The sequence below is a fragment of the Heptranchias perlo genome, unplaced genomic scaffold (genome assembly GCF_035084215.1).
Source record: "Heptranchias perlo isolate sHepPer1 unplaced genomic scaffold, sHepPer1.hap1 HAP1_SCAFFOLD_206, whole genome shotgun sequence".
Lineage (NCBI taxonomy): Eukaryota > Metazoa > Chordata > Chondrichthyes > Hexanchiformes > Hexanchidae > Heptranchias > Heptranchias perlo.
Window position 1 is genome coordinate 358,314 of NW_027139220.1, and position 25,017 is coordinate 383,330.

At 58.9% G+C, this 25,017-nt stretch overlaps 1 protein-coding gene across 3 annotated transcripts in view; it reads left to right on the forward strand.

The window, feature by feature from the left end:
• klhdc3 (kelch domain containing 3) overlaps positions 1 to 25,017 on the forward strand; it is a 102,819-nt gene that overhangs the window by 55,022 nt on the left and 22,780 nt on the right. For all 3 annotated transcript variants that reach the window (XM_067978023.1, XM_067978021.1, XM_067978022.1), the window contains exons 6-8: positions 9,176 to 9,389; positions 11,014 to 11,100; positions 20,954 to 21,062. In XM_067978023.1, coding sequence (XP_067834124.1) covers positions 9,176 to 9,389; positions 11,014 to 11,100; positions 20,954 to 21,062 — 410 coding nt within the window. The remainder of the gene's footprint in view (positions 1 to 9,175; positions 9,390 to 11,013; positions 11,101 to 20,953; positions 21,063 to 25,017) is intronic.

A 25,017-nucleotide genomic window follows, 5' to 3' on the forward strand; every position in this document is an offset into this window, starting at 1 on the left:
GGTGGGGGACCGCAGGGCGCCCCCTGGGGGGTGAGGTGAGGTGAGGTGGAGGACCACAGGGTGCCCCTGGGGGGTGAGGTGAGGTGGGGGACCACAGGGCGCCCCTGGGGGGTGAGGTGAGGTGGAGGACCACAGGGTGCCCCTGGGGGGTGAGGTGAGGTGAGGTGGAGGACCACAGGGCGCCCCTGGGGGGTGAGGTGAGGTGGGGGACCGCAGGGCGCCCCTGGGGGGGTGACCGCAGGGCGCCCCTGGGGGGTGAGGTGAGGTGGGGGACCGCAGGGCGCCCCTGGGGGGTGAGGTGAGGTGGGGGACCGCAGGGCGCCCCTGGGGGGTGAGGTGAGGTGGAGGACCACAGGGCGCCCCTGGGGGGTGAGGTGAGGTGGAGGACCACAGGGCGCCCCTGGGGAGTGAGGTGAGGTGGAGGACCACAGGGCGCCCCTGGGGAGGGGGTGAGGTGGAGGACCACAGGGCGCCCCTGGGGGGTGAGGTGAGGTGGGGGACCACAGGGCGCCCCTGGGGGGTGAGGTGAGGTGGAGGACCACAGGGCGCCCCTGGGGGGTGAGGTGAGGTGGGGGACCACAGGGCGCCCCTGGGGGGTGAGGTGAGGTGAGGTGGAGGACCACAGGGCGCCCCTGGGGGGTGAGGTGAGGTGGAGGACCACAGGGCGCCCCTGGGGGGTGAGGTGAGGTGGAGGACCACAGGGCGCCCCTGGGGGGTGAGGTGAGGTGGGGGACCGCAGGGCGCCCCTGGGGAGGGGGGTGAGGTGGAGGACCACAGGACGCCCCTGGGGGGGGGGTGAGGACGCCCCTGGGGGGGGGGTGAGGTGAGGTGGAGGACCACAGGGCGCCCCTGGGGGGGTGAGGTGAGGTGGGGGACCGCAGGGCGCCCCTGGGGGGTGAGGTGAGGTGGAGGACCACAGGGCGCCCCTGGGGAGGGGGGTGAGGTGGAGGACCACAGGGCGCCCCTGGGGGGTGAGGTGAGGTGGAGGACCACAGGGCGCCCCTGGGGGGTGAGGTGAGGTGGAGGACCACAGGCCGCCCCTGGGGGGGGTGAGGTGAGGTGGGGGACCGCAGGGCGCCCCCTGTGGGGTGAGGTGAGGTGGGGGACCACAGGGCGCCCCCTGTGGGGTGAGGTGAGGTGGGGGACCGCAGGGCGCCCCTGGGGGGGTGAGGTGAGGTGGGGGACCACAGGGCGCCCCTGGGGAGGGGGGTGAGGTGGGGGACCACAGGGCGCCCCCTGGGGGGTGTGGTGAGGTGGAGGACCACAGGGCGCCCCTGGGCGGGTGAGGTGGGGGACCACAGGGTGCCCCTGGGGGGTGAGGTGGAGGACCACAGGGCGCCCCTGGGGGGCGAGGTGAGGTGGGGGACCACAGGGCGCCCCTGGGGGGGTGAGGTGGAGGACCACAGGGTGCCCCTGGGGGGTGAGGTGAGGTGGAGGACCACAGGGCGCCCCTGGGGGGTGAGGTGAGGTGGGGGACCACAGGGCGCCCCTGAGGGGGTGAGGTGAGGTGGAGGACCACAGGGTGCCCCTGGGGGGTGAGGTGAGGTGGGGGACCACAGGGTGCCCCTGGGGGGTGAGGTGAGGTGGAGGACCACAGGGCGCCCCTGGGGGGTGAGGTGAGGTGGGGGACCACAGGGCGCCCCTGGGGAGGGGGGTGAGGTGGGGGACCACAGGGCGCCCCCTGGGGGGTGAGGTGAGGTGGGGGACCGCAGGGCGCCCCTGGGGGGGTGAGGTGAGGTGGGGGACCACAGGGCGCCCCTGGGGAGGGGGGGTGAGGTGGGGGACCACAGGGCGCCCCTGGGGGGTGAGGTGAGGTGGAGGACCACAGGGCGCCCCTGGGGGGTGAGATGAGGTGGAGGACCACAGGGCGCCCCTGAGGGGGGTGAGGTGGGGGACCACAGGGCGCCCCTGGGGGGTGAGGTGAGGTGGGGGACCGCAGGGCGCCCCCTGGGGGGTGAGGTGAGGTGAGGTGGAGGACCACAGGGTGCCCCTGGGGGGTGAGGTGAGGTGGGGGACCACAGGGCGCCCCTGGGGGGTGAGGTGAGGTGGAGGACCACAGGGTGCCCCTGGGGGGTGAGGTGAGGTGAGGTGGAGGACCACAGGGCGCCCCTGGGGGGTGAGGTGAGGTGGGGGACCGCAGGGCGCCCCTGGGGGGTGAGGTGAGGTGGGGGACCGCAGGGCGCCCCTGGGGGGTGAGGTGAGGTGGGGGACCGCAGGGCGCCCCTGGGGGGTGAGGTGAGGTGGGGGACCGCAGGGCGCCCCTGGGGGGTGAGGTGAGGTGGAGGACCACAGGGCGCCCCTGGGGAGTGAGGTGAGGTGGAGGACCACAGGGCGCCCCTGGGGAGGGGGTGAGGTGGAGGACCACAGGGCGCCCCTGGGGGGTGAGGTGAGGTGGGGGACCACAGGGCGCCCCTGGGGGGGTGAGGTGAGGTGGAGGACCACAGGGCGCCCCTGGGGGGTGAGGTGAGGTGGGGGACCACAGGGCGCCCCTGGGGGGTGAGGTGAGGTGAGGTGGAGGACCACAGGGCGCCCCTGGGGGGTGAGGTGAGGTGGAGGACCACAGGGCGCCCCTGGGGGGTGAGGTGAGGTGGAGGACCACAGGGCGCCCCTGGGGGGTGAGGTGAGGTGGGGGACCGCAGGGCGCCCCTGGGGAGGGGGGTGAGGTGGAGGACCACAGGGCGCCCCTGGGGGGGTGAGGTGAGGTGGGGGACCGCAGGGCGCCCCTGGGGGGTGAGGTGAGGTGGAGGACCACAGGGCGCCCCTGGGGGGTGAGGTGAGGTGGAGGACCACAGGGCGCCCCTGGGGGGTGAGGTGAGGTGGAGGACCACAGGGCGCCCCTGGGGGGGTGAGGTGAGGTGGGGGGACCGCAGGGCGCCCCTGGGGGGTGAGGTGAGGTGGAGGACCACAGGGCGCCCCCTGTGGGGTGAGGTGAGGTGGGGGACCACAGGGCGCCCCCTGTGGGGTGAGGTGTGGTGGAGGACCACAGGGCGCCCCCTGTGGGGTGAGGTGAGGTGGGGGACCACAGGGCGCCCCCTGTGGGGTGAGGTGAGGTGGGGGACCGCAGGGCGCCCCTGGGGGGGTGCGGTGAGGTGGGGGACCACAGGGCGCCCCTGGGGAGGGGGGTGAGGTGGGGGACCACAGGGCGCCCCCTGGGGGGTGAGGTGAGGTGGAGGACCACAGGGCGCCCCTGGGGGGGTGAGGTGGGGGACCACAGGGTGCCCCTGGAGGGTGAGGTGAGGTGGAGGACCACAGGACGCCCCTGGAGGGTGAGGTGAGGTGGGGGACCACAGGGCGCCCCTGGGGGGTGAGGTGAGGTGGGGGACCACAGGGCGCCCCTGAGGGGGTGAGGTGAGGTGGAGGACCACAGGGTGCCCCTGGGGGGTGAGGTGAGGTGGGGGACCACAGGGCGCCCCTGGGGGGTGAGGTGAGGTGGAGGACCACAGGGCGCCCCCTGGGGGGTGAGGTGAGGTGGGGGACCGCAGGGCGCCCCTGGGGAGGTGAGGTGAGGTGGGGGACCACAGGGCGCCCCTGGGGAGGGGGGGTGAGGTGGGGGACCACAGGGCGCCCCTGGGGGGTGAGGTGAGGTGGAGGACCACAGGGCGCCCCTGGGGGGTGAGATGAGGTGGAGGACCACAGGGCGCCCCTGAGGGGGTGAGGTGGGGGACCACAGGGCGCCCCTGGGGGGTGAGGTGAGGTGGGGGACCGCAGGGCGCCCCCTGGGGGGTGAGGTGAGGTGAGGTGGAGGACCACAGGGTGCCCCTGGGGGGTGAGGTGAGGTGGAGGACCACAGGGCGCCCCTGGGGGGTGAGGTGAGGTGGGGGACCACAGGGCGCCCCTGGGGGGGTGAGGTGAGGTGAGGGACCACAGGGCGCCCCTGGGGGGTGAGGTGAGGTGGAGGACCACAGGGTGCCCCTGGGGGGTGAGGTGAGGTGAGGTGGAGGACCACAGGGCGCCCCTGGGTGGTTGAGGTGGGGGGGACCGCAGGGCGCCCCTGGGGGGTGAGGTGAGGTCGGGGGACCGCAGGGCGCCCCTGGGGGGGTGAGGTGAGGTGGGGGGACCACAGGGCGCCCCTGGGGGGTGAGGTGAGGTGGAGGACCGCAGGGCGCCCCTGGGGGGTGAGGTGAGGTGGGGGACCACAGGCCGCCCCTGGGGGGTGAGGTGAGGTGGAGGACCACAGGGCGCCCCTGGGGAGGGGGGTGAGGTTGAGGACCGCAGGGCGCCCCTGGGGAGGGGGGTGAGGTTGAGGACCGCAGGGCGCCCCTGGGGAGGGGGTGAGGTTCAGGACCGCAGGGCGCCCCTGGGGAGGGGGGTGAGGTTGAGGACCGCAGGGCGCCCCTGGGGAGGGGGGGTGAGGTTGAGGACCGCAGGGCGCCCCCTGGGGAGGGGGGTGAGGTTGAGGACCGCAGGGCGCCCCTGGGGAGGGGGGTGAGGTTGAGGACCGCAGGGCGCCCCTGGGGAGGGGGGGTGAGGTTGAGGACCGCAGGGCGCCCCTGGGGAGGGGGGTGAGGTTGAGGACCGCAGGGCGCCCCTGGGGAGGGGGGTGAGGTGAGGTGGGGGACCACAGGGCGCCCCTGGGGAGGGGGGTGAGGTGGAGGACCACAGGGCGCCCCTGGGGGGTGAGGTGAGGTGGGGACCGCAGGGCGCCCCTGGGGGGTGAGGTGAGGTGGGGGACCGCAGGGTGCCCCTGGGGGGTGAGGTGAGGTGGAGGACCACAGGTGCCCCTGGGGGGTGAGGTGAGGTGGAGGACCACAGGGCGCCCCTGGGGGGTGAGGTGAGGTGGGGACCACAGGGTGCCCCTGGGGGGTGAGGTGAGGTGGGGGACCACAGGGCGCCCCTGGGGAGGGGGGTGAGGTGGAGGACCACAGGGCGCCCCTGGGGGGTGAGGTGAGGTGGGGGACCACAGGGCGCCCCTGGGGGGTGAGGTGAGGTGGAGGACCACAGGACGCCCCTGGGGGGGGGTGAGGTGAGGTGGAGGACCACAGGGCGCCCCTGGGGGGTGAGGTGAGGTGGGGGACCGCAGGGCGCCCCTGGGGGGTGAGGTGAGGTGGAGGACCACAGGGCGCCCCTGGGGAGGGGGGTGAGGTGGAGGACCACAGGGCGCCCCTGGGGGTGAGGTGAGGTGGAGGACCACAGGGCGCCCCTGGGGGGTGAGGTGAGGTGGAGGACCACAGGCCGCCCCTGGGGGGGTGAGGTGAGGTGGGGACCGCAGGGCGCCCCCTGTGGGGTGAGGTGAGGTGGGGGACCACAGGGCGCCCCCTGTGGGGTGAGGTGAGGTGGGGGACCGCAGGGCGCCCCTGGGGGGGTGAGGTGAGGTGGGGGACCACAGGGCGCCCCTGGGGGAGGGGGGTGAGGTGGGGGGACCACAGGGCGCCCCCTGGGGGGTGTGGTGAGGTGGAGGACCACAGGGCGCCCCTGGGCGGGTGAGGTGGGGGACCACAGGGTGCCCCTGGGGGGTGAGGTGGAGGACCACAGGGCGCCCCTGGGGGGCGAGGTGAGGTGGGGGGACCACAGGGCGCCCCTGGGGGGGTGAGGTGGAGGACCACAGGGTGCCCCTGGGGGGGTGAGGTGAGGTGGAGGACCACAGGGCGCCCTGGGGGGTGAGGTGAGGTGGGGGACCACAGGGCGCCCCTGAGGGGGTGAGGTGAGGTGGAGGACCACAGGGTGCCCCTGGGGGGTGAGGTGAGGTGGGGGACCACAGGGTGCCCCTGGGGGGTGAGGTGAGGTGGAGGACCACAGGGCGCCCCTGGGGGGTGAGGTGAGGTGGGGGACCACAGGGCGCCCCTGGGGAGGGGGGTGAGGTGGGGGACCACAGGGCGCCCCCTGGGGGGTGAGGTGAGGTGGGGGACCGCAGGGGCGCCCCTGGGGGGGTGAGGTGAGGTGGGGGACCACAGGGCGCCCCTGGGGAGGGGGGTGAGGTGGGGGACCACAGGGCGCCCCTGGGGGGTGAGGTGAGGTGGAGGACCACAGGGCGCCCCTGGGGGGTGAGATGAGGTGGAGGACCACAGGGCGCCCCTGAGGGGGTGAGGTGGGGGACCACAGGGCGCCCCTGGGGGGTGAGGTGAGGTGGGGGACCGCAGGGCGCCCCCTGGGGGTGAGGTGAGGTGAGGTGGAGGACCACAGGGTGCCCCTGGGGGGTGAGGTGAGGTGGGGGACCACAGGGCGCCCCTGGGGGTGAGGTGAGGTGGAGGACCACAGGGTGCCCCTGGGGGGTGAGGTGAGGTGAGGTGGAGGACCACAGGGCGCCCCTGGGGGGTGAGGTGAGGTGGGGGACCGCAGGGCGCCCTGGGGGGGTGAGGTGAGGTGGGGGGACCGCAGGGCGCCCCTGGGGGGTGAGGTGAGGTGGGGGACCGCAGGGCGCCCCTGGGGGGTGAGGTGAGGTGGGGGGACCGCAGGGCGCCCCTGGGGGTGAGGTGAGGTGGAGGACCACAGGGCGCCCCTGGGGGTGAGGTGAGGTGGAGGGACCACAGGGCGCCCCTGGGGGGTGAGGTGAGGTGGAGGACCACAGGGCGCCCCTGGGGAGGGGGTGAGGTGGAGGACCACAGGGCGCCCCTGGGGGGTGAGGTGAGGGTGGGGGACCACAGGGCGCCCCTGGGGGGTGAGGTGAGGTGGAGGACCACAGGGCGCCCCTGGGGGGTGAGGTGAGGTGAGGTGGAGGACCACAGGGCGCCCCTGGGGGGTGAGGTGAGGTGGAGGACCACAGGGCGCCCCTGGGGGGTGAGGTGAGGTGGAGGACCACAGGGCGCCCCTGGGGGGTGAGGGTGAGGTGGGGGACCGCAGGGCGCCCCTGGGGAGGGGGGTGAGGTGGAGGACCACAGGGCGCCCCTGGGGGGGTGAGGTGAGGTGGGGGACCGCAGGGCGCCCCTGGGGGGTGAGGTGAGGTGGAGGACCACAGGGCGCCCCTGGGGGGTGAGGTGAGGTGGAGGACCACAGGGCGCCCCTGGGGGGTGAGGTGAGGTGGAGGACCACAGGGCGCCCCTGGGGGGGTGAGGTGAGGTGGGGGACCGCAGGGCGCCCCTGGGGGGTGAGGTGAGGTGGAGGACCACAGGGCGCCCCCTGTGGGGTGAGGTGAGGTGGGGAACCACAGGGCGCCCCCTGTGGGGTGAGGTGTGGTGGAGGACCACAGGGCGCCCCCTGTGGGGTGAGGTGAGGTGGGGGACCACAGGGCGCCCCTGTGGGGTGAGGTGAGGTGGGGGACCGCAGGGCGCCCCTGGGGGGGTGCGGTGAGGTGGGGGACCACAGGGCGCCCCTGGGGAGGGGGTGGAGGTGGGGGACCACAGGGCGCCCCCTGGGGGGTGAGGTGAGGTGGAGGACCACAGGGCGCCCCTGGGGGGGTGAGGTGGGGGACCACAGGGTGCCCCTGGGGGGTGAGGTGGAGGACCACAGGACGCCCCTGGAGGGTGAGGTGAGGTGGGGGACCACAGGGCGCCCCTGGGGGGTGAGGTGAGGTGGGGGACCACAGGGCGCCCCTGAGGGGGTGAGGTGAGGTGGAGGACCACAGGGTGCCCCTGGGGGGTGAGGTGAGGTGGGGGACCACAGGGCGCCCCCTGGGGGGTGAGGTGAGGTGGAGGACCACAGGGCGCCCCCTGGGGGGTGAGGTGAGGTGGGGGACCGCAGGGCGCCCCTGGGGGGGTGAGGTGAGGTGGGGGACCACAGGGCGCCCCTGGGGAGGGGGGGTGAGGTGGGGGACCACAGGGCGCCCCTGGGGGGTGAGGTGAGGTGGAGGACCACAGGGCGCCCCTGGGGGGTGAGATGAGGTGGAGGACCACAGGGCGCCCCTGAGGGGGTGAGGTGGGGGACCACAGGGCGCCCCTGGGGGGTGAGGTGAGGTGGGGGACCGCAGGGCGCCCCCTGGGGGGTGAGGTGAGGTGAGGTGGAGGACCACAGGGTGCCCCTGGGGGGTGAGGTGAGGTGGAGGACCACAGGGCGCCCCTGGGGGGTGAGGTGAGGTGGGGGACCACAGGGCGCCCCTGGGGGGGTGAGGTGAGGTGAGGGACCACAGGGCGCCCCTGGGGGGTGAGGTGAGGTGGAGGACCACAGGGTGCCCCTGGGGGGTGAGGTGAGGTGAGGTGGAGGACCACAGGGCGCCCCTGGGTGGTTAGGTGAGGTGGGGGACCGCAGGGCGCCCCTGGGGGGTGAGGTGAGGTGGGGGACCGCAGGGCGCCCCTGGGGGGGTGAGGTGAGGTGGGGGACCACAGGGCGCCCCTGGGGGGTGAGGTGAGGTGGAGGACCGCAGGGCGCCCCTGGGGGGTGAGGTGAGGTGGGGGACCACAGGCCGCCCCTGGGGGGTGAGGTGAGGTGGAGGACCACAGGGCGCCCCTGGGGGGTGAGGTGAGGTGGGGGACCACAGGGCGCCCCTGGGGGGGTGAGGTGAGGTGGAGGACCACAGGGCGCCCCTGGGGGGTGAGGTGAGGTGGAGGACCACAGGGTGCCCCTGGGGGGGGGGGTGAGGTGAGGTGAGGTGGAGGACCACAGGGCGCCCCTGGGGGGTGAGGTGAGGTGAGGTGGAGGACCACAGGGCGCCCCTGGGGGGGGGTGAGGTGGAGGACCACAGGGCGCCCCTGGGGGGTGAGGTGAGGTGAGGTGGGGGACCTGCTATGATCCTTGGCGAACCACATGCAGAGTGTTGCAGGGCAGCCTGATATAATGAACATAAACAGTATTTTTTGAGACTGATCAACCCCAGCCAACACATCACTGTGTTACTGCAGCTTTAGTCTTGCTTGAGAACCGGGAGCTTTGCACGTTCTCTTCCTTTACGGTAGTCTGCCTTTACTGCTTATGGGTAACAGCTTTAACCAGTCGCCCTGCGGTGATGCTGAGCGCCACCAGATGTCACTGCTGGTTCAGTGTCCTGCACAAGATGTGGTGCCGATTGGAACCCAGATTCTGGGTGTTAGTTTGTCCCACATAGAGCTCTGACTGGCTTTCCCCCTCATTCACTCCGCCTCATCCACCCAAAGAAACGTTCGACATGTTAACCTTGCACAGTTTCTGAGAATAACCTTCCCAGCGATCTCTGGTGACGGGCAGTCCCATTGTCTGTTTGAGCAGGTGGCTGGGTTAGGGTCTCTCTCTCTACCTTTTTGTTACGATTGTTTAGAGGACGTTGGTTGTTTTGTTGCTGAGCAGTTTTCTCTTTTTTTTTTTTTTTCCCCCCTCCCTCTCTCGATCGCAGGGTAACCCAGCGCGATGGCGAGATTTCCACTCTGCCACGGTGATGGGCAGTCGGATGTACGTGTTCGGGGGCCGGGCTGATCGCTTTGGGCCGTTCCACTCTAACAACGAAATCTACTGCAACCGTATCAAAGTATTCGACACAGAGACCAATCACTGGCTGGACTCCCCCACCACACAGCTCCTCCCCGAGGGCAGGCGCAGCCACTCTGCTTGTAAGTGAATTACATCGAATTTACAGCACAGGAACAGGCCATTCGGCCCAACTGGTCCATGCCGGCGTTTATGCTCCCCACGAGGCCTCCTCCCTCCCTACTTCTTCACCTCCGAGTCAGAAGGTTGTGGGTTCAAATCCCACTCCAGAGACTTGAGCACAAAATCCAGGCTGACGCTGCAGAGCTGCACTGTCGGAGGTGCCGTCTTTCGGATGAGACGTTAAACTGAGGCCTCGTCTGCCCCCTCAGGTGGATGTAAAAGACCCCGCAGCCACTATATGAAGAAGAGCAGGGAAGTTCTCCCTGGTATCCTGGCTAACTTTTATCCCTCAACCCACGTCACTGAAACACATGATCTGGTCATTATCCCATTGCTGTTTGTGGGCTCTTGCTGTGCGCAAATTGGCTGCCGCATTTCCTACATAACAGCAGTGACTACACTTCATTGGCTGTTAAACGCTTTGGCGTGACCTGAGGTCGTGAGAGGCGCGAAAGAAATGCACCTCCTTTTATCAACACTGTGTGACGACGAGAGCAGGTCAGAGGCTGGGTATTCTGCGGCGAGTGACTCACCTCCTGACTCCCCAAAGCTTTTCCACCATCTACACGGCACAAGTCCGGGAGTGTGATGGAGCTGCACCCATCCAGGCATGCAGAGCGTGTTCCAACAACACTCGAGAAGCTTGACCACCATCCAGGATAAAGCAGTTCATTCAATTAATGCCCCTGCCGCTGGAGCCGGTATCCGGCCCCCTCCTTCACCGGCGCGTCATGCCTGCAGCTAGTCTGATCTACAGGATGCACTGCAGCAACTCGCCAAGGCTGCTTCGACAGCAAACCCCCAAACCCAGGAGTCCCACCACCGAGAAGGAAAAGGGTAGCAGGTGCATGGGAACGACACCACCTGCACGTTCCCCTCCGAGTCACACACCATCCCGACTTGGAAATATATCGGCCGTTCCTTCATCGTCGCTGGGTCAAAATCCTGGAACTCCCTTCCTAACAGCACTGTGGGAGAACCTTCACCACACGGACTGCAGCGGTTCAAGAAGGCGGCTCACCACCACCTTCTCAAGGGCAATTAGGGATGGGCAATAAATTCCGGCCTCGCCAGCGACATCATATCCTGAGATCAAATATGTTTCTTTCAAAGTGTCACTTGCCTCTCCTGAAGGCACTGCCCTCTCTTCCCTCCCACCGCCGCAGTGCCGGGATGTCTTTCCCCCCGCCCGGTGCCAGGACGCCTCTCCCGCTGGTACCCAGTATCGAGGTGTGAGCTTGGACAGTGAGCGTCAGCAGTAAGCTGAATGGGGAGGGCGTCACTGCCCTCACCCGACATCAGATTGGGAGCGGCTGCCGTGCTGGACGGATAATTATTTCTCTTTTTTTTTCTGGCCCCCCCGCCCCCTCCCAACTGACCCTCCGCTCCCCACCTCCAGCCCTGCGGGGTGCGGAGGCCGGTTGTGGTGTTGTTACTGAGGCCCTGGTGGAGATCCACCTCGAAGCGTGTTGGTCAGGGATGGTGGAGACGAAGCAGCCTCAGCCCATCGATGCTCTGGGGCAGCAGGCCCCACGCAGCCTGCCAGCCCCATCCCTTCTAATCTCTCCTCTTCCTTCTCCCCAGTTACCCACAACGGTGAATTGTACATATTTGGTGGTTACAATGCAAGACTAGACCGGCACTTTAATGACCTGTGGAAATACAATCCGGGTGAGTGACGGATCTTCCGCCAGATCTCATCACTTTTAATCTTCAATTCTTCAATGCTGTGGTGGTTTCCTGGATGTTTGAGTTTCGTTTATAACGAGAGAGAAATTTATCATTAATATCGAACAGTGTCCTATCGTCTAACGGTGTTTCACCATTAATATCGAGCACAGTATCCCATCGTCTAACGGTGTTTCACCATTAATATCGAGCACAAGTCCCATCGTCGAACGGTGTTTCACCATTAATATCGAGCAGTATCCCATCGTCTAATGGTGTTTCGCCATTAATATCGAGCACAGTATCCCATCGTCTAACGGTGTTTCACCATTAATATCGAGCACAGTATCCCATCGTCTAACGGTGTTTCACCATTAATATCGAGCACAGTGTCCCATCGTCTAACGGTGTTTCACCATTAATATCGAGCACAGTGTCCCATCGTCTAACGGTGTTTCACCATTAATATCGAGCACAGTATCCCATCGTCTAATGGTGTTTCACCATTAATATCGAGCACAGTGTCCCATCGTCGAACCGTGTTTCACCATTAATATCGAGCAGTGTCCCATCGTCGAACGGTGTTTCACCATTAATATCGAGCACAGTATCCCATCGTCTAACGGTGTTTCACCATTAATATCGAGCACAGTGTCCCATCGTCTAACGGTGTTTCATCATTAATATCGAGCACAGTATCCCATCGTCTAACGGTGTTTCACCATTAATATCGAGCACAGTGTCCCATCGTCTAACGGTGTTTCACCATTAATATCGAGCACAGTATCCCATCGTCTAATGGTGTTCCACCATTAATATCGAGCAAAGTGTCCCATCGTCTAACGGTGTTTCACCATTAATATCGAGCACAGTGTCCCATCGTCTAACGGTGTTTCATCATTAATATCGAGCACAGTATCCCATCGTCTAACGGTGTTTCACCATTAATATCGAGCACAGTATCCCATCGTCTAACGGTGTTTCACCATTAATATCGAGCACAGTGTCCCATCGTCTAACGGTGTTTCACCATTAATATCGAGCACAGTGTCCCATCGTCTAACGGTGTTTCACCATTAATATCGAGCACAGTATCCCATCGTCTAACGGTGTTTCACCATTAATATCGAGCAGTGTCCCATCGTCTAACGGTGTTTCACCATTAATATCGAGCACAGTGTCCCATCGTCTAACGGTGTTTCACCATTAATATCGAGCACAGTGTCCCATCGTCTAACGGTGTTTCACCATTAATATCAAAGTTGGCATTTACATAGGGGCGATCCCACCCGGACTGGGACTGACCCTGTGGAGGATCCCACCCGGACTGGGACTGACCCTGTGGAGGATCCCACCCGGACTGGGACTGACCCTGTGGAGGATCCCACCCGGACTGGGACTGACCCTGTGGAGGATCCCACCCGGACTGGGACTGACCCTGTGGAGGATCCCACCCGGACTGGGACTGACCCTGTGGAGGATCCCACCCGGACTGGGACTGACCCTGGGGAGGATCCCACCCGGACTGGAACTTGACCCTGGGGAGGATCCCACCCGGACTGGAACTTGACCCTGGGGAGGATCCCACCCGGACTGGAACTTGACCCTGGGGAGGATCCCACCCGGACTGGGACTGACTATAGGGAGGATCCCACCCGGTCCTGTGCAGCTCTTGTGCGATGCTGTTAATTTATTTCTTCTCCGATCTGTCACCAACCTGTACTGACCAGTACCCCCCCCACTGTACCCAGCTGGGAGTGCTCTCCCTGGGAGTGGACAGTCTGAATCTCTGGTGCTACTACTGGCTGTTCTTCACATTCCAGGTGAAGACTGAATGAAAGTTTCATCTCTGCCGACCGCTTTTCTTCCATTCCCAGTGCACAGGAAACTTTAATTGTTTTTGTGGTCCCTGAAATGACCAGCGGGGCGGTGATGTGGGAAGGCAGCACTGGCTTCCCATTGGTTAATAAGGTCACCACAGCAATGTGTGGGTAATATTGGGGGGGGGGGGGTGGTGAGAAGAGCACACAGATTGGATTGGTGGTTCGGGGGACCCAGAGTGTGGAGAGAAACAGTTCAGGCCAAGCTTTCAGCCACCAGGAAGAGATTATAACTACTCTACTATTGACGGGTTGGCTGTTCAGGTGCTTGAACACTGGCCTGATTGTGGAGGAGAGGACGTCTCACTCCTTTCTGTGGAACGCACATTCTCCTCACATTTGCAGCACAGCAGCAGGCCATTCGGCCCATTGTACCTGTGTGGGTGCTAGCTCGTCAACTGCTATTCTCTACTCCGATCCCACTTTCCTCCTCTTTCCCCATACTCAATAATATTATTCCTTTTTAAATACTTATCCAATTCCCTTTTAAACAGGAGCCCCACATGGTGAAGCATTCCATGCAGTAATAATCTTCTATGAAACAAGGAGTTAGGAGATAAATTAAAAAGCAGGACTTCAAAGGTAGTGATCTCAGGATTACTACCGGTGCCACGTGCTAGTGAGTATAGGAACAGGAGAATAGACAGGATGAATGCGTGGCTGCAGGGATGGTGTAGGAGGGAGGGATTTAGATTCCTGGGACATTGGGACCGGTTCTGGGGAAGGTGGGACCCGTACAAGCGGGACAGGTTACACCCGAGCAGGACCGGGACCAATGTCCTCGCGGGGGTGTTTGCTAGTGCTGTTGGGGAAGGTTTAAACGAGAGTGGCAGGGGGATGGGAACCTGAGCGGGGAGACAGAAGGGAATAAAGTTGAGAGCAGCAAGAGAGGGGAAGACCCAGGGGAAATCTACAATACAAATACTACAAACAGTTGTTCAAGAACAAGAGAAAGGGAAAAGCGTAGAGCAGCGGAAAGAAAGTGTACTTTAGGCACGACAGATAAAATAAAAACTAGAAGGCGTAAGGCGATTAACCCAGCATCAAAGCTGTGGCAGGGGGTTGGGAACCTGAGCAGGGAGACAGAGGAAAGCGTGTCAGGAAGGGACAGAAGGTATGGAGTAAAAGGTAAAGTGTTAAAAAAGGAAAAAGCAGGAACTAAGTGTCACAAAACATATTTGAAAGTTCTTTATCTGAATGCATGTAGCATTCATAACAAAATGGACGAGTTAATGGCACAAATAACTACGTATAGGTATGATCTTGTGGCCATTACAGAAACATGGCTGCAGGGTGACAACGACTGGGAATTAAATATGCCAGGGTATTTAACAATCAGGAAGGACAGGCAGGAAGGAAGGGGAGGTGGGGTGGCTATGTTAATAAAGGAAGGAATCACTGTAATACAGAGAAATGATATTGGGACAAAGGATCAGGACAATGAAACAGTTTGGGTAGAGATAAGGAATAATAAGGGGAAAAAAACACTAGTGGGCGTAGTATATAGGCCTCCTAATAGTTGCAACTCTGCTGGAAGAAGTATTAACCAGGAAATAGTCGGGGCATGTAATAAGGGAACAGCTATAATTATGGGGGATTTTAACTATCATATTAACTGGACAAATCAAATAGGGCAGGGCAGCCTTGAGGAAGAGTTTATTGAGTGTATTAGGGATGGATTTCTTGAGCAGTATGTAACTGATCCTACAAGGGGGCAAGCAACCTTGGACCTGGTCCTGTGTAATGAGCCAGGATTAATTAATAATGTCCAAGTTAAGGATCCCCTTGGAATGAGTGACCATAACATGGTTACATTCCATATCCAATTAGAGGGTGAGAAGGTTGGTTCTCAAACAAGCGTACTGAGCTTGAATAAAGGAGACTATGATGGTATGAGAGCGGAATTGATTAAAGTGGACTGGGAAAATAGATTAAAGGGTAAGACGGTACATGAGCAGTGGTGTTCACTTAAGGAGTTATTTTACAACTTTCAAAAAATATATTCCACTGAGGAAAAAAGGGCATAAAAGAAATGACAGCCATCCGTGGCTAAGTAAAGAAATTAAGGATAGTATCCGACTAAAAACAAGGACATATAAGGTAGCCAAACTTAGTGGGAGGATAGAAGATTGGGAAGTCTTCAAAGGACAGCAAAAAGTAACTGAAGGATTGATTAAGAAAGGGAAGATAGATTATGAAAATAAATTAGCAAAAAATATAAAAACAGATAGCAAGAGTTTCTACAGTTATATAAAAAGAAAAAGGGTGGCTAAGGCAAACATAGGTCCCTTAGAGGTTGAGACCGGGAAATTAATGGTGGGAAACATGGAGATGGCAAAAATGCTGAACAAATATTTTGTTTCAGTCTTTACAGTAGAGGACACTAAGAATATCCCAACACTGGACAAACAGGGGCTTTAGGGAGGGAGGAGCTAAATACGATTAAAATCACTAAGGAATTGGTACTCAGTAAATTAATGGGACTCAAGGCGGATAAATCCCCTGGACCTGATAGCTTACATCCTAGGGTCTTGAGGGAAATGGCAGTAGGGATTGTGGATGCTTTGGTAATAATTTTCCAAAATTCTCTGGACTCGGCAAAGGTCCCGGCAGATTGGAAAACTGCTAATGTAACACCCTTATTTAAAAAGGGTAGTAGGCAGAAGGCTAGAAATTATAGACCAGTTAGCCTAACATCTGTGGTGGGTAAAATTTTGGAGTCTATTATTAAGGAGACAGCAGCGGAACATTTGGATAAACATAATTTAATAGGACAAAGTCAGCATGGCTTTAGGAAGAGGAAGTCATGTCTGACAAATTTGTTTGAGTTCTTTGAGGACATAACGTACAGGGTAGATAAAGGGGAACCAGTGGACGTAGTGTATTTGGACTTCCAGAAGGCATTCGACAAGGTGCCACATAAAAGATTATTGCTCAAGATAAAGAATCACTGGATTGGGGGTAATATTCTGGCATGGGTGGAGGATTGGTTATCTAACAGGAAGCAGAGAGTTGGGATAAATGGTTCATTCTCGGACTGGCAACCAGTAGCTAGTGGTGTTCCACAGGGGTCGGTGCTGGGTCCCCAACTCTTTACAATCTATATTAACGATTTGGAGGAGGGGACCGAGTGTAACATATCAAAGTTTGCAGATGATACGAAGATGGGAGGGAAAGTAGAGAGTGAGGAGGACATAAAAAACCTACAAGGGGATATGGACAGGCTGGGTGAGTGGGCGGAGATTTGGCAGATGCAATACAGTATTGGAAAATGTGAGGTTATGCACTTTGGCAGGAAAAATCAGAGAGCAAGTTATTATCTTAATGGCGAGAAACTGGAAAGCACTGCAGTACAAAGGGATCTGGGGGTCCTCGTGCAAGAAAATCAAAAAGTTAGTATGCAGGTGCAGCAGGTGATCAAGAAGGCCAACGGAATGTTGGCTTTCATTGCTGGGGGGATAGAATATAAAAACAGGGAGGTATTGCTGCAGTTATATAAGGTATTGGTGAGACCGCACCTGGAATACTGCATACAGTTTTGGTCTCCATACTTAAGAAAAGACATACTTGCTCTCGAGGCAGTACAAAGAAGGTTCACTCGGTTAATCCCGGGGATGAGGGGGCGGACGTATGAGGAGAGGTTGAGTAGATTAGGACTCTACTCATTGGAGTTCAGAAGAATGAGAGGCGATCTTATTGAAACATATAAGATTGTGAAGGGGCTTGATCGGGTGGATGCAGTAAGGATGTTCCCAAGGATGGGTGAAACTAGAACTAGGGGGCATAATCTTAGAATAAGGGGCTGCTCTTTCAAAACTGAGATGAGAAACTTCTTCATTCAGAGGTTAGCAGGTCTGTGGAATTTGCTGCCCCAGGAAGCTGTGGAAGCTACATCATTAAATAAATTTAAAACAGAAATAGACAGTTTCCTAGAAGTAAAGGGAATTAGGGGTTACGGGGAGCGGGCAGGAAATTGGACATGAATTTAGATTTGAGGTTAGGATCAGATCAGCCGTGATCTTATTGAACGGCGGAGCAGGCTCGAGGGGCCGATTGGCCTACTCCTGCTCCTATTTCTTATGTTGTTATGTTCTCCTTGCCCTCAGTGATTATCCCCTATCGTAACTGATTCGCTGACAGTCTCTCACCGTTTACCCTCTCAAAACCCTTCAGAATTTTAGATGTTAGGAACATAGGAACAGGAGTCGGCCATTCAGCCCCTCATACCTGCTCCGCCATTTGATAAGATCATGGCTGATCCGTGATCTAACTCCATATACCTGCCTTTGGCCCATATCCCTTAATACCTTTGGTTGCCAAAAAGCTATCTGTCTCAGATTTAAATTTAGCAATTGAGCTAGTTTCAATTGCCGTTTGCGGAAGAGAGTTCCAAACTTCTACCACCCTTTGTGTGTAAAAATGTTTTCTAATCTCACTCCTGAAAGGTCTGGCTCTAATTTTTAGACACTGCCCCCTCCTCCTAAAATCCCCAACCAGCAGAAATAGTTTCTCTCTATCCACCCTATCTGTTCCCCTTAATATCTTATAAACTTCGATCAGATCACCCCTTAACCTTCGAAACTCCAGAGAATGCAACCCCAATTTGTGTAATCTCTCCTCGTAACTTAACCCTTGAAGTCCGGGTATCATTCTAGTAAACCTACGCTGCACTCCCCTTTCCTTTTTAAGGGCGTGTCCATGGATGTTATTTATATGGACTTCCATAAGGTTCCATACAAGAGACTGTTGGGGGAAAAATGGAAGCAGGTTGAATTGGAGGCAACATATTGACATGGGTGGAGAATTGGTTCGAAGGTCGGAGGTGGAGAGTGAGGATAATGGGGATGGCAGGATGTGACTAGCGGTGTCCCCCAGGGATCTGTACTGGGGCCACAGCTTTTCACTATATTTATAAATGACTGAGATGAAGGAATAGAGAGGCATATCTCCAAGTTTGCTGATGACACTAAGTTAGGTGCCACAGTAAATAGTGCAGATGGGAGCAGAAGATTGTAAAGGGACATTGATGGATTAAGTGCGTGGGCAAAACTGTGGCAGATGAAGTTTAATGTGGGGAAGTGTGAGGTCATCCACACTGGACCCAAGAAAGACGGATCAGAGTATTTTCTAAATGGCGAGAAGCTCGGAACTCTGGGTGAGCAGAGAGATTTAGGGGTCCATGTGCAGAAATAGCTGAAAGCCAGTGGACAGGTACAAAAAATAATGAAAAAGGCTAATGGAATGTTGGCCTTTACCTCGGGGTCTGGTATGCAAAGGGGTGGAAGTTATGCTCCAGTTGTATAAAACTCTGGAGAGACCCCGTCTGGAGATACTGCGTTCAGTTCTGGGCACAGCACATCAGGAAGGATATATTGGGGCCTTGGAGGGGGTGCAGCCAAGATTCACCGGAATAATACCGGGGCTAAAAGGGTTAAATTATAAGGACAAGTTACATAGACTAGGCTTGTATTCCCGTGAGTATAGAAGATTAAGGGGTGATCTAATCGAGGTGTTTAAGATGATTAAAGGATTTGATAGGGTAGATAGAGAGAAACTATTCCCTCTGGTGGGGGGGACATAACCTTAAAATTAGAGCTCGGCCATTCAGGGGTGATGACAGGAAGTACTTCTTCACACAAAGGGTAGTGGAAATCTGGAAAACTCTCCCCAAAAAGCCATTAAGCATGGTGGAGCAGGCTCGAGGGGCTGAATGGCCTACTCCTGATCCTATGTTCCCAACCTTCTCTGTTCCAGTGAAAGGCTCCAGTTCTTTGAACCTTTCTTTATGACTGTAGCTGATCTCATTCCTGGTATCCTTCCAATGAACCCTCACTGCACCCTCTTCATGGCTTTAATGTCCTTCCTACAATGGAGTGCCCAGGACTGTACCCAGTACTCCCAGCTGGAGCCAAACCAGCCACTTCGACAAAGTTAACATCATGCCTGTGGGCTCCCCCCTCCCGTGTGCTGCCTGTGTCCCCCACCCAGAATTTCAGCCTTTTCTACCTGGAGTTATCTGCAAAATCTACTGATCACTGCTCCCTTTTATCGCGGTGATGGTTAAGTAGCAACGAGCCCTGCGAATCCGGGCCTCAATCCCCGCTCTGCGCTGAGTTAGCCAACCTTGCCCGGGGTAGCGGTTAGAATGCCGAGAAAGATTCCCCAGCAGTTCGTCTCGTTTGCTGTTTGTGTGCACCACTTGTCTGCTGCGTTTTGGTGGCCTTGGTTCGGGGAGCAGTGTTGGCCAGGTATCATGGCATTGCATGCAGGGAATTACGATCAAGGACAGTCCCAGGATTGGGGGGGCTGGGGACCGGGTGATCCTGGAATTGGGGGGGGCTGGGGACCGGGTGATCCCGGGATCGTGGTTGGGGGGGGGGGGAAGAGAGACACGGAGTGATCCTGGGATCGGGGGGTGGGGGGAGAAGAGAGACACGGAGTGATCCCGGAATCGGGGTGGGGGGGGGGGGGGGGAGAGAGAGAGACACGGAGTGATCGGAATCGGGGTGGGGGGGGGGGGGGAGAGAGACACGGAGTGATCCCGGGATCGGGATGAGGGGGGGGGGGGGGGGGAGAGAGAGACACGGAGTGATCCCGGGATCGGGGGGGGGGGGGGGGTGGGGAGAGAGAGACACTGAGTGATCCCGGGATCGGGATGAGGGGGGGGTGGGGAGAGAGAGACACGGAGTGATCCCGGGATCGGGATGAGGGGGGGTGGGGAGAGAGAGACACGGAGTGATCCCGGGATCGGGATGAGGGGGGGGTGGGGAGAGAGAGAAACGGAGTGATCCCGGGATCGGGGGGGGGGGGGGGGGAGAGAGACACGGAGTGATCCCGGGATCGGGGTGGGGGGGGGGGAAGAGAGACACGGAGTGATCCCGGGATCGGGGGGTGGGGGGAGAGAGACACGGAGTGATCCCGGGATCGGGGGGTGGGGGGAGAGAGACACGGAGTGATCCCGGGATCGGGGGGTGGGGGGAGAGAGACACGGAGTGATCCCGGGATCGGGGGGTGGGGGGAGAGAGACACGGAGTGATCCCGGGATCGGGGGGTGGGGGGAGAGAGACACGGAGTGATCCCGGGATCGGGGGTTGGCGGGAGAGAGACACGGAGTGATCCCGGGATCGGGGTGGGGGGGGGGGGGGGGGGAGAGAGACACGGAGTGATCCCGGGATCGGGGGGTGGGGGGAGAGAGACACGGAGTGATCCCGGGATCGGGGGGGGGGGGTAGAGAGAGACGCGGAGTGATCCCGGGATCGGGGTGGGGGGGGGGGAGGGGAGAGAGACACGGAGTGATCCCGGGATCGGGGGGGGGAGGGGGGAGAGAGACACGGAGTGACCCCGGGATCGGGGGGGGAGGGGGGAGAGAGACACGGAGTGATCCCGGGATCGGGGGGGGGTGGAGAGACACGGGGTGATCCCGGGATCGGAGGGGGGTGGAGAGACACGGAGTGATCCCGGGATCGGGTGGGGTGGAGAGACACGGAGTGATCCCGGGATCGGGGTGGGGGGGGCGTTGGGGGTTGGGAGGCACGCAGGCTCAGTTGAGTCCCCATATATTCTGTGTGTATTTCAATATAATGTGTTGATTTGATATTTAAAGAAAAATTTGCCGCAATTTGGGAAGCAGAAAGCTTCGTTACTGGCTGAGTAGCTGGGAGGTGCGCAACTGAAGCACTACTACGCCACCTCTGGTAGAAGGGTGTAAATGCAGCGTGACGTTTACATAGGCAGTTTGTGTCCAGGCAGGAATTTAGGACGAGGAGGAATACAACTCAATACAGGAATCTTATATAAAAAAAATAACCTATTGATAATCTACTGCAAAAAAAATCTTACATCTGTCGACACTGGCTGTTCCAGATTGCTGTATTGAGTTGTTAACGACATGGTGTGTATGTGTGACCTATTACAGAGCAGGATGTAGCATTGGTGTTGGGTGTGACCATGGGCTGACGGACTGCCTTCCCTTTCAGAGAGCTCGACATGGAGGAAGGTTGAGCCCAAGGGTAAGGGGCCCTGTCCTCGAAGGAGGCAGTGCTGCTGCATGGTCGGAGACAAAATCATCCTCTTCGGAGGTACCAGGTCAGTGCGGGCTAGTTTTTTTTTATTATTCGTTCAGGGGATGTGGGCGTCGCTGGTGAGGCTGACATTTATTGCCCATCCGTAATTAGGAACATAGGAGCAGGAGTAGGCCATCCAGCCCCTCGTGCCTGCTCCGCCATTTGATAAGAACATGGCTGATCTGTGATCTAGCTCCATATACCTGCCTTTGGCCCATATCCCTTAATACCTTTGATTGCCAAAAAGCTATCTATCTCAGATTTAAATTTAGCAATTGAGCTACTTTCAATTGCCGTTTCCGGAAGAGTGTTCCAAACTTCGACCGCCCTTTGTGAGTAGAAATGTTTTCTAATCTCACTCCTGAAAATTGCCCTTGAGAAGGTAGTGGAGAGCCGCCTTCTTGAACCGCTGCAGTCCGTGTGGTGACGGTTCTCCCACAGTGCTGTTAGGAAGGGAGTTCTGGGATTTTGACCCATCGACGATGCAGGAATGGCGATATTTTTCCAAGTCGGGATGGTGTGTGACTTGGAGGGGAACGTGCAGGTGGTGTTGTTCCCATGTGCCTGCTGCTCTTGTCCTTCTAGGTGGTAGAGGTCGTAGGTTTGGGAGGTGCTGTCGAAGAAGCCTTGGCGAGTTGCTGCAGTGCATCCTGTGGATGATACACACTGCAGCCACTGTGCGCCAGTGGTGAAGGGAGTGAATGTTTAGGGTGGTGGATGGGGTGCCAATCAAGCGGGCTGCTTTGTCCTGGATGGTGTCGAGCTTCTTGAGTGTTGTTGGAGCTGCGCTCATCCAGGCGAGTGGAGAGTATTCCATCACACTCCTGACTTGTGCCTTGCAGATGGTGGAAAGGCTTTGGGGAGTCAGGAGGTGAGTCACTCGCCGCAGAATACCCAGCCTCTGACCTGCTCTTGTTGCCACAGTATTTATGTGGCTGGTCCAGTTAAGTTTCTGGTCAATGGTGACCCCCAGGATATTGATGGTGGGGGATTCGGCGATGGTTACGCCATTGAATGTCAAGGGGAGTTGGTTAGACTCTCTCTTGTTGGAGATGGTCATTGCTTGGCACTTGTCTGGCGTGAATGTTACTTGCCACTTATCAGCCCAAGCCTGGATGTTGTCCAGGTCTTGCTGCATGCAGGCACGGTCTGCTTCATTATTTGAGGGGTTGCGAATGGAACTGAACACTGTGCAATCATCAGCAAACATCCCCATTTCTGACCTTATGATGGAGGGAAGGTCATTGATGAAGCAGCTGAAGATGGTTGGGCTAGGACACTGCCCTGAGGAACTCCTGCAGCAATGCCCTGGGGCTGAGATGATTGGCCTCCAACAACCACGACCATCTTCCTTTGTGCTAGGTATGACTCCAGCACTGGAGAGTTTTCCCCCTGATTCCCATTGACTTCAATTTTACTAAGGTTCCTTGGTGCCACACTCTGTCAAATGCTGGCTTGATGTCAAGGGCAGTCACTCTCACCTCACCTCTGGAATTCAGCTCTTTTGTCCATGTTTGGACCAAGGCTGTAATGAGGTCTGGAGCCGAGTGGTCCTGGCGGAACCCAAACTGAGCATCGGTGAGCAGGTTATTGGTGAGTAAGTGCCGCTTGATAGCACTGTCGACGACACCTTCCATCACTTTGCTGATGATTGAGAGTAGACTGATGGGGTGGTAATTGGCCGGATTGGATTTGTCCTGCTTTTTGTGGACAGGACATACCTGGGCTATTTTCCACATTGTCGGGTAGATGCCGGTGTTGTAGCTGTACTGGAACAGCTTGGCTCGAGGCGCAGCTAGTTCTGGAGCACAAGTCTTCAGCACGACAGCTGGGATGTTGTCGGGGGCCCATAGACTTTGCTGTATCCAGTGCACTCAGCCGTTTCTTGATATCACGTGGAATTAATCGAATTGGCTGAAGACTGGCTTCTGTGATGGTGGGGATATCGGGAGGAGGCCGAGATGGATCATCCACTCGGCACTTCTGGCTGAAGATGGTTGCAAACGCTTCAGCCTTGTCTTTTGCACTCATATGCTGGACTCCGCCATCATTGAGGATGGGAATGTTTACAGAGCCTCCTCCTCCCGTTAGTTGTTTAATTGTCCACCACCATTCACGACTGGATGTGGCAGGACTGCAGAGCTTTGATCTGATCCGTTGGTTGTGGAATCGCTTAGCTCTGTCTTATAGCATGTTGCTTCCGTTGTTTAGCATGCATGTCGTCCTGAGTTGTAGCTTCTTCACCAGGTTGGCACCTCATTTTTAGGTACGCCTGGTGCTGCTCCTGGCATGCTCTTCTACACTCCTCATTGAACCAGGGTTGATCCCCTGGCTTGTTGGTAATGGTAGAGTGAGGAATATGCCGAACCATGAGGTTACAGATTGTGCTTGAATACAATTCTGCTGCTGCTGATGGCCCACAGCGCCTCATGGATCCCCAGTTTTGAGCTGCTAGATCTGTTCTGAATCTATCCCATTTAGCATGGTGGTAGTGCCACACAACACGTTGGATGTGTCCTCAGTGCGAAGACGGGACTTCGTCTCCACGAGGACTGTGCGGTGGTCACTCCTACCAATACTGTCATGGACAGATGCATTTGCGACAGGTAGATTGGTGAGGACGAGGTCAAGTAGGTTTATCCCTCGTGTTGGTTCGCTCACCACCTGCCGCAGGCCCAGTCTGGCAGCTATGTCCTTCAGGACTCGGCCAGCTCGGTCAGTAGTGGTGCTACCGAGCCACTCTTGGTGATGGACATCGAAGTCCCCCACCCAGAGTACATTCTGTGCCCTTGCTACCCTCAGTGCTTCCTCCAAGTGCTGTTCAACATGGAGGAGGACTGATTCATCAGCTGAGGGAGGATGGTAGGTGGTAATCAGCAGGAGGTTTCCTTGCCCATGTTTGACCTGATGCCATGAGATTTCATGGGTCCAGAGTCAATGTTGAGGACTCCCAGGGCCACTCCCTCCTGACTGTATACCACTGTACCACCACCTCTGGTGGGTCTGTCCTGTCGGTGGGACAGGACATACCCAGGAATGGGGATGGAAGAGTCTGGGATGTTGGCTGAAAGGTATGATTCTGTGAGTGTGGCTATGTCAGGCTGTTGCTTGACTGGTCTGTGAGACAGCTCTCCCAATTTTGGCACAAGTCCCCAGATGTTCGTGAGGAGGACCTTGCAGGGTCGACTGGGCTTGGTTTGCCTTTGTCGTGTCCAGTGCCTCATGGTCCAATGCCAGGTGGTCTGTCCAGTTTTATTCTTAGTGACTTTTTTTAGCGAGATTTTACAACTGAGTGGCTTGCTCGGCCCATTTCAGAGGGCAATTAAGAATCAACCACGTTGCTGTGGGCCTGGAGTCACATTGGCCAGACCGGGTAAGGACGGCAGGTTTCCTTCCTAAAGGACATTAGTGAACCACGTCCAATGTCCTGGGGAAGGGGAGATGTGCGGGGGGTGGTGTCTGAGAGTTTAAAACGTAAGCTGTGTCCTGCTCGATTTCCTGCACCAGGACAATGAATTGAGCACTGATGACAAAAGGGCGCCTCTTATCAGTGCCAGGGGTGTGCATCTGGCTCCAGTAAATGGTCAGGGTATAGGGGGGGGTGGTGGGGGCTTCCATAACACAATGCTAAAAGAGGAGGTAATGTCTCGGAAGGGGCTGAATACTTTGAGCAAAAAATTAGTCTCCTGCTACATGCAGTGAGAGAAAGTTTGTATCTGCAGAAATGTTGTGTGTATTTTTTTTTAGACTGTTGCCTATGTTGCCCGTCTCCTAACTCGCACCAAGTCCCGTTCACCCATCACCCCTGTGCTTGCTGACCTCCATTGGCTCCCGGTCTCATCCTCGTGTTCAAATCCCCCATGGCCCTCGCCCCTCCCTATCTCTGTGACCTCCTGCAGCCCTACAATCCTCCGAGATCTCTGCGCTCCTCCAATTCTGGCCTCTTGCGCATCCCCGATTTTAATCGCTCCACCATA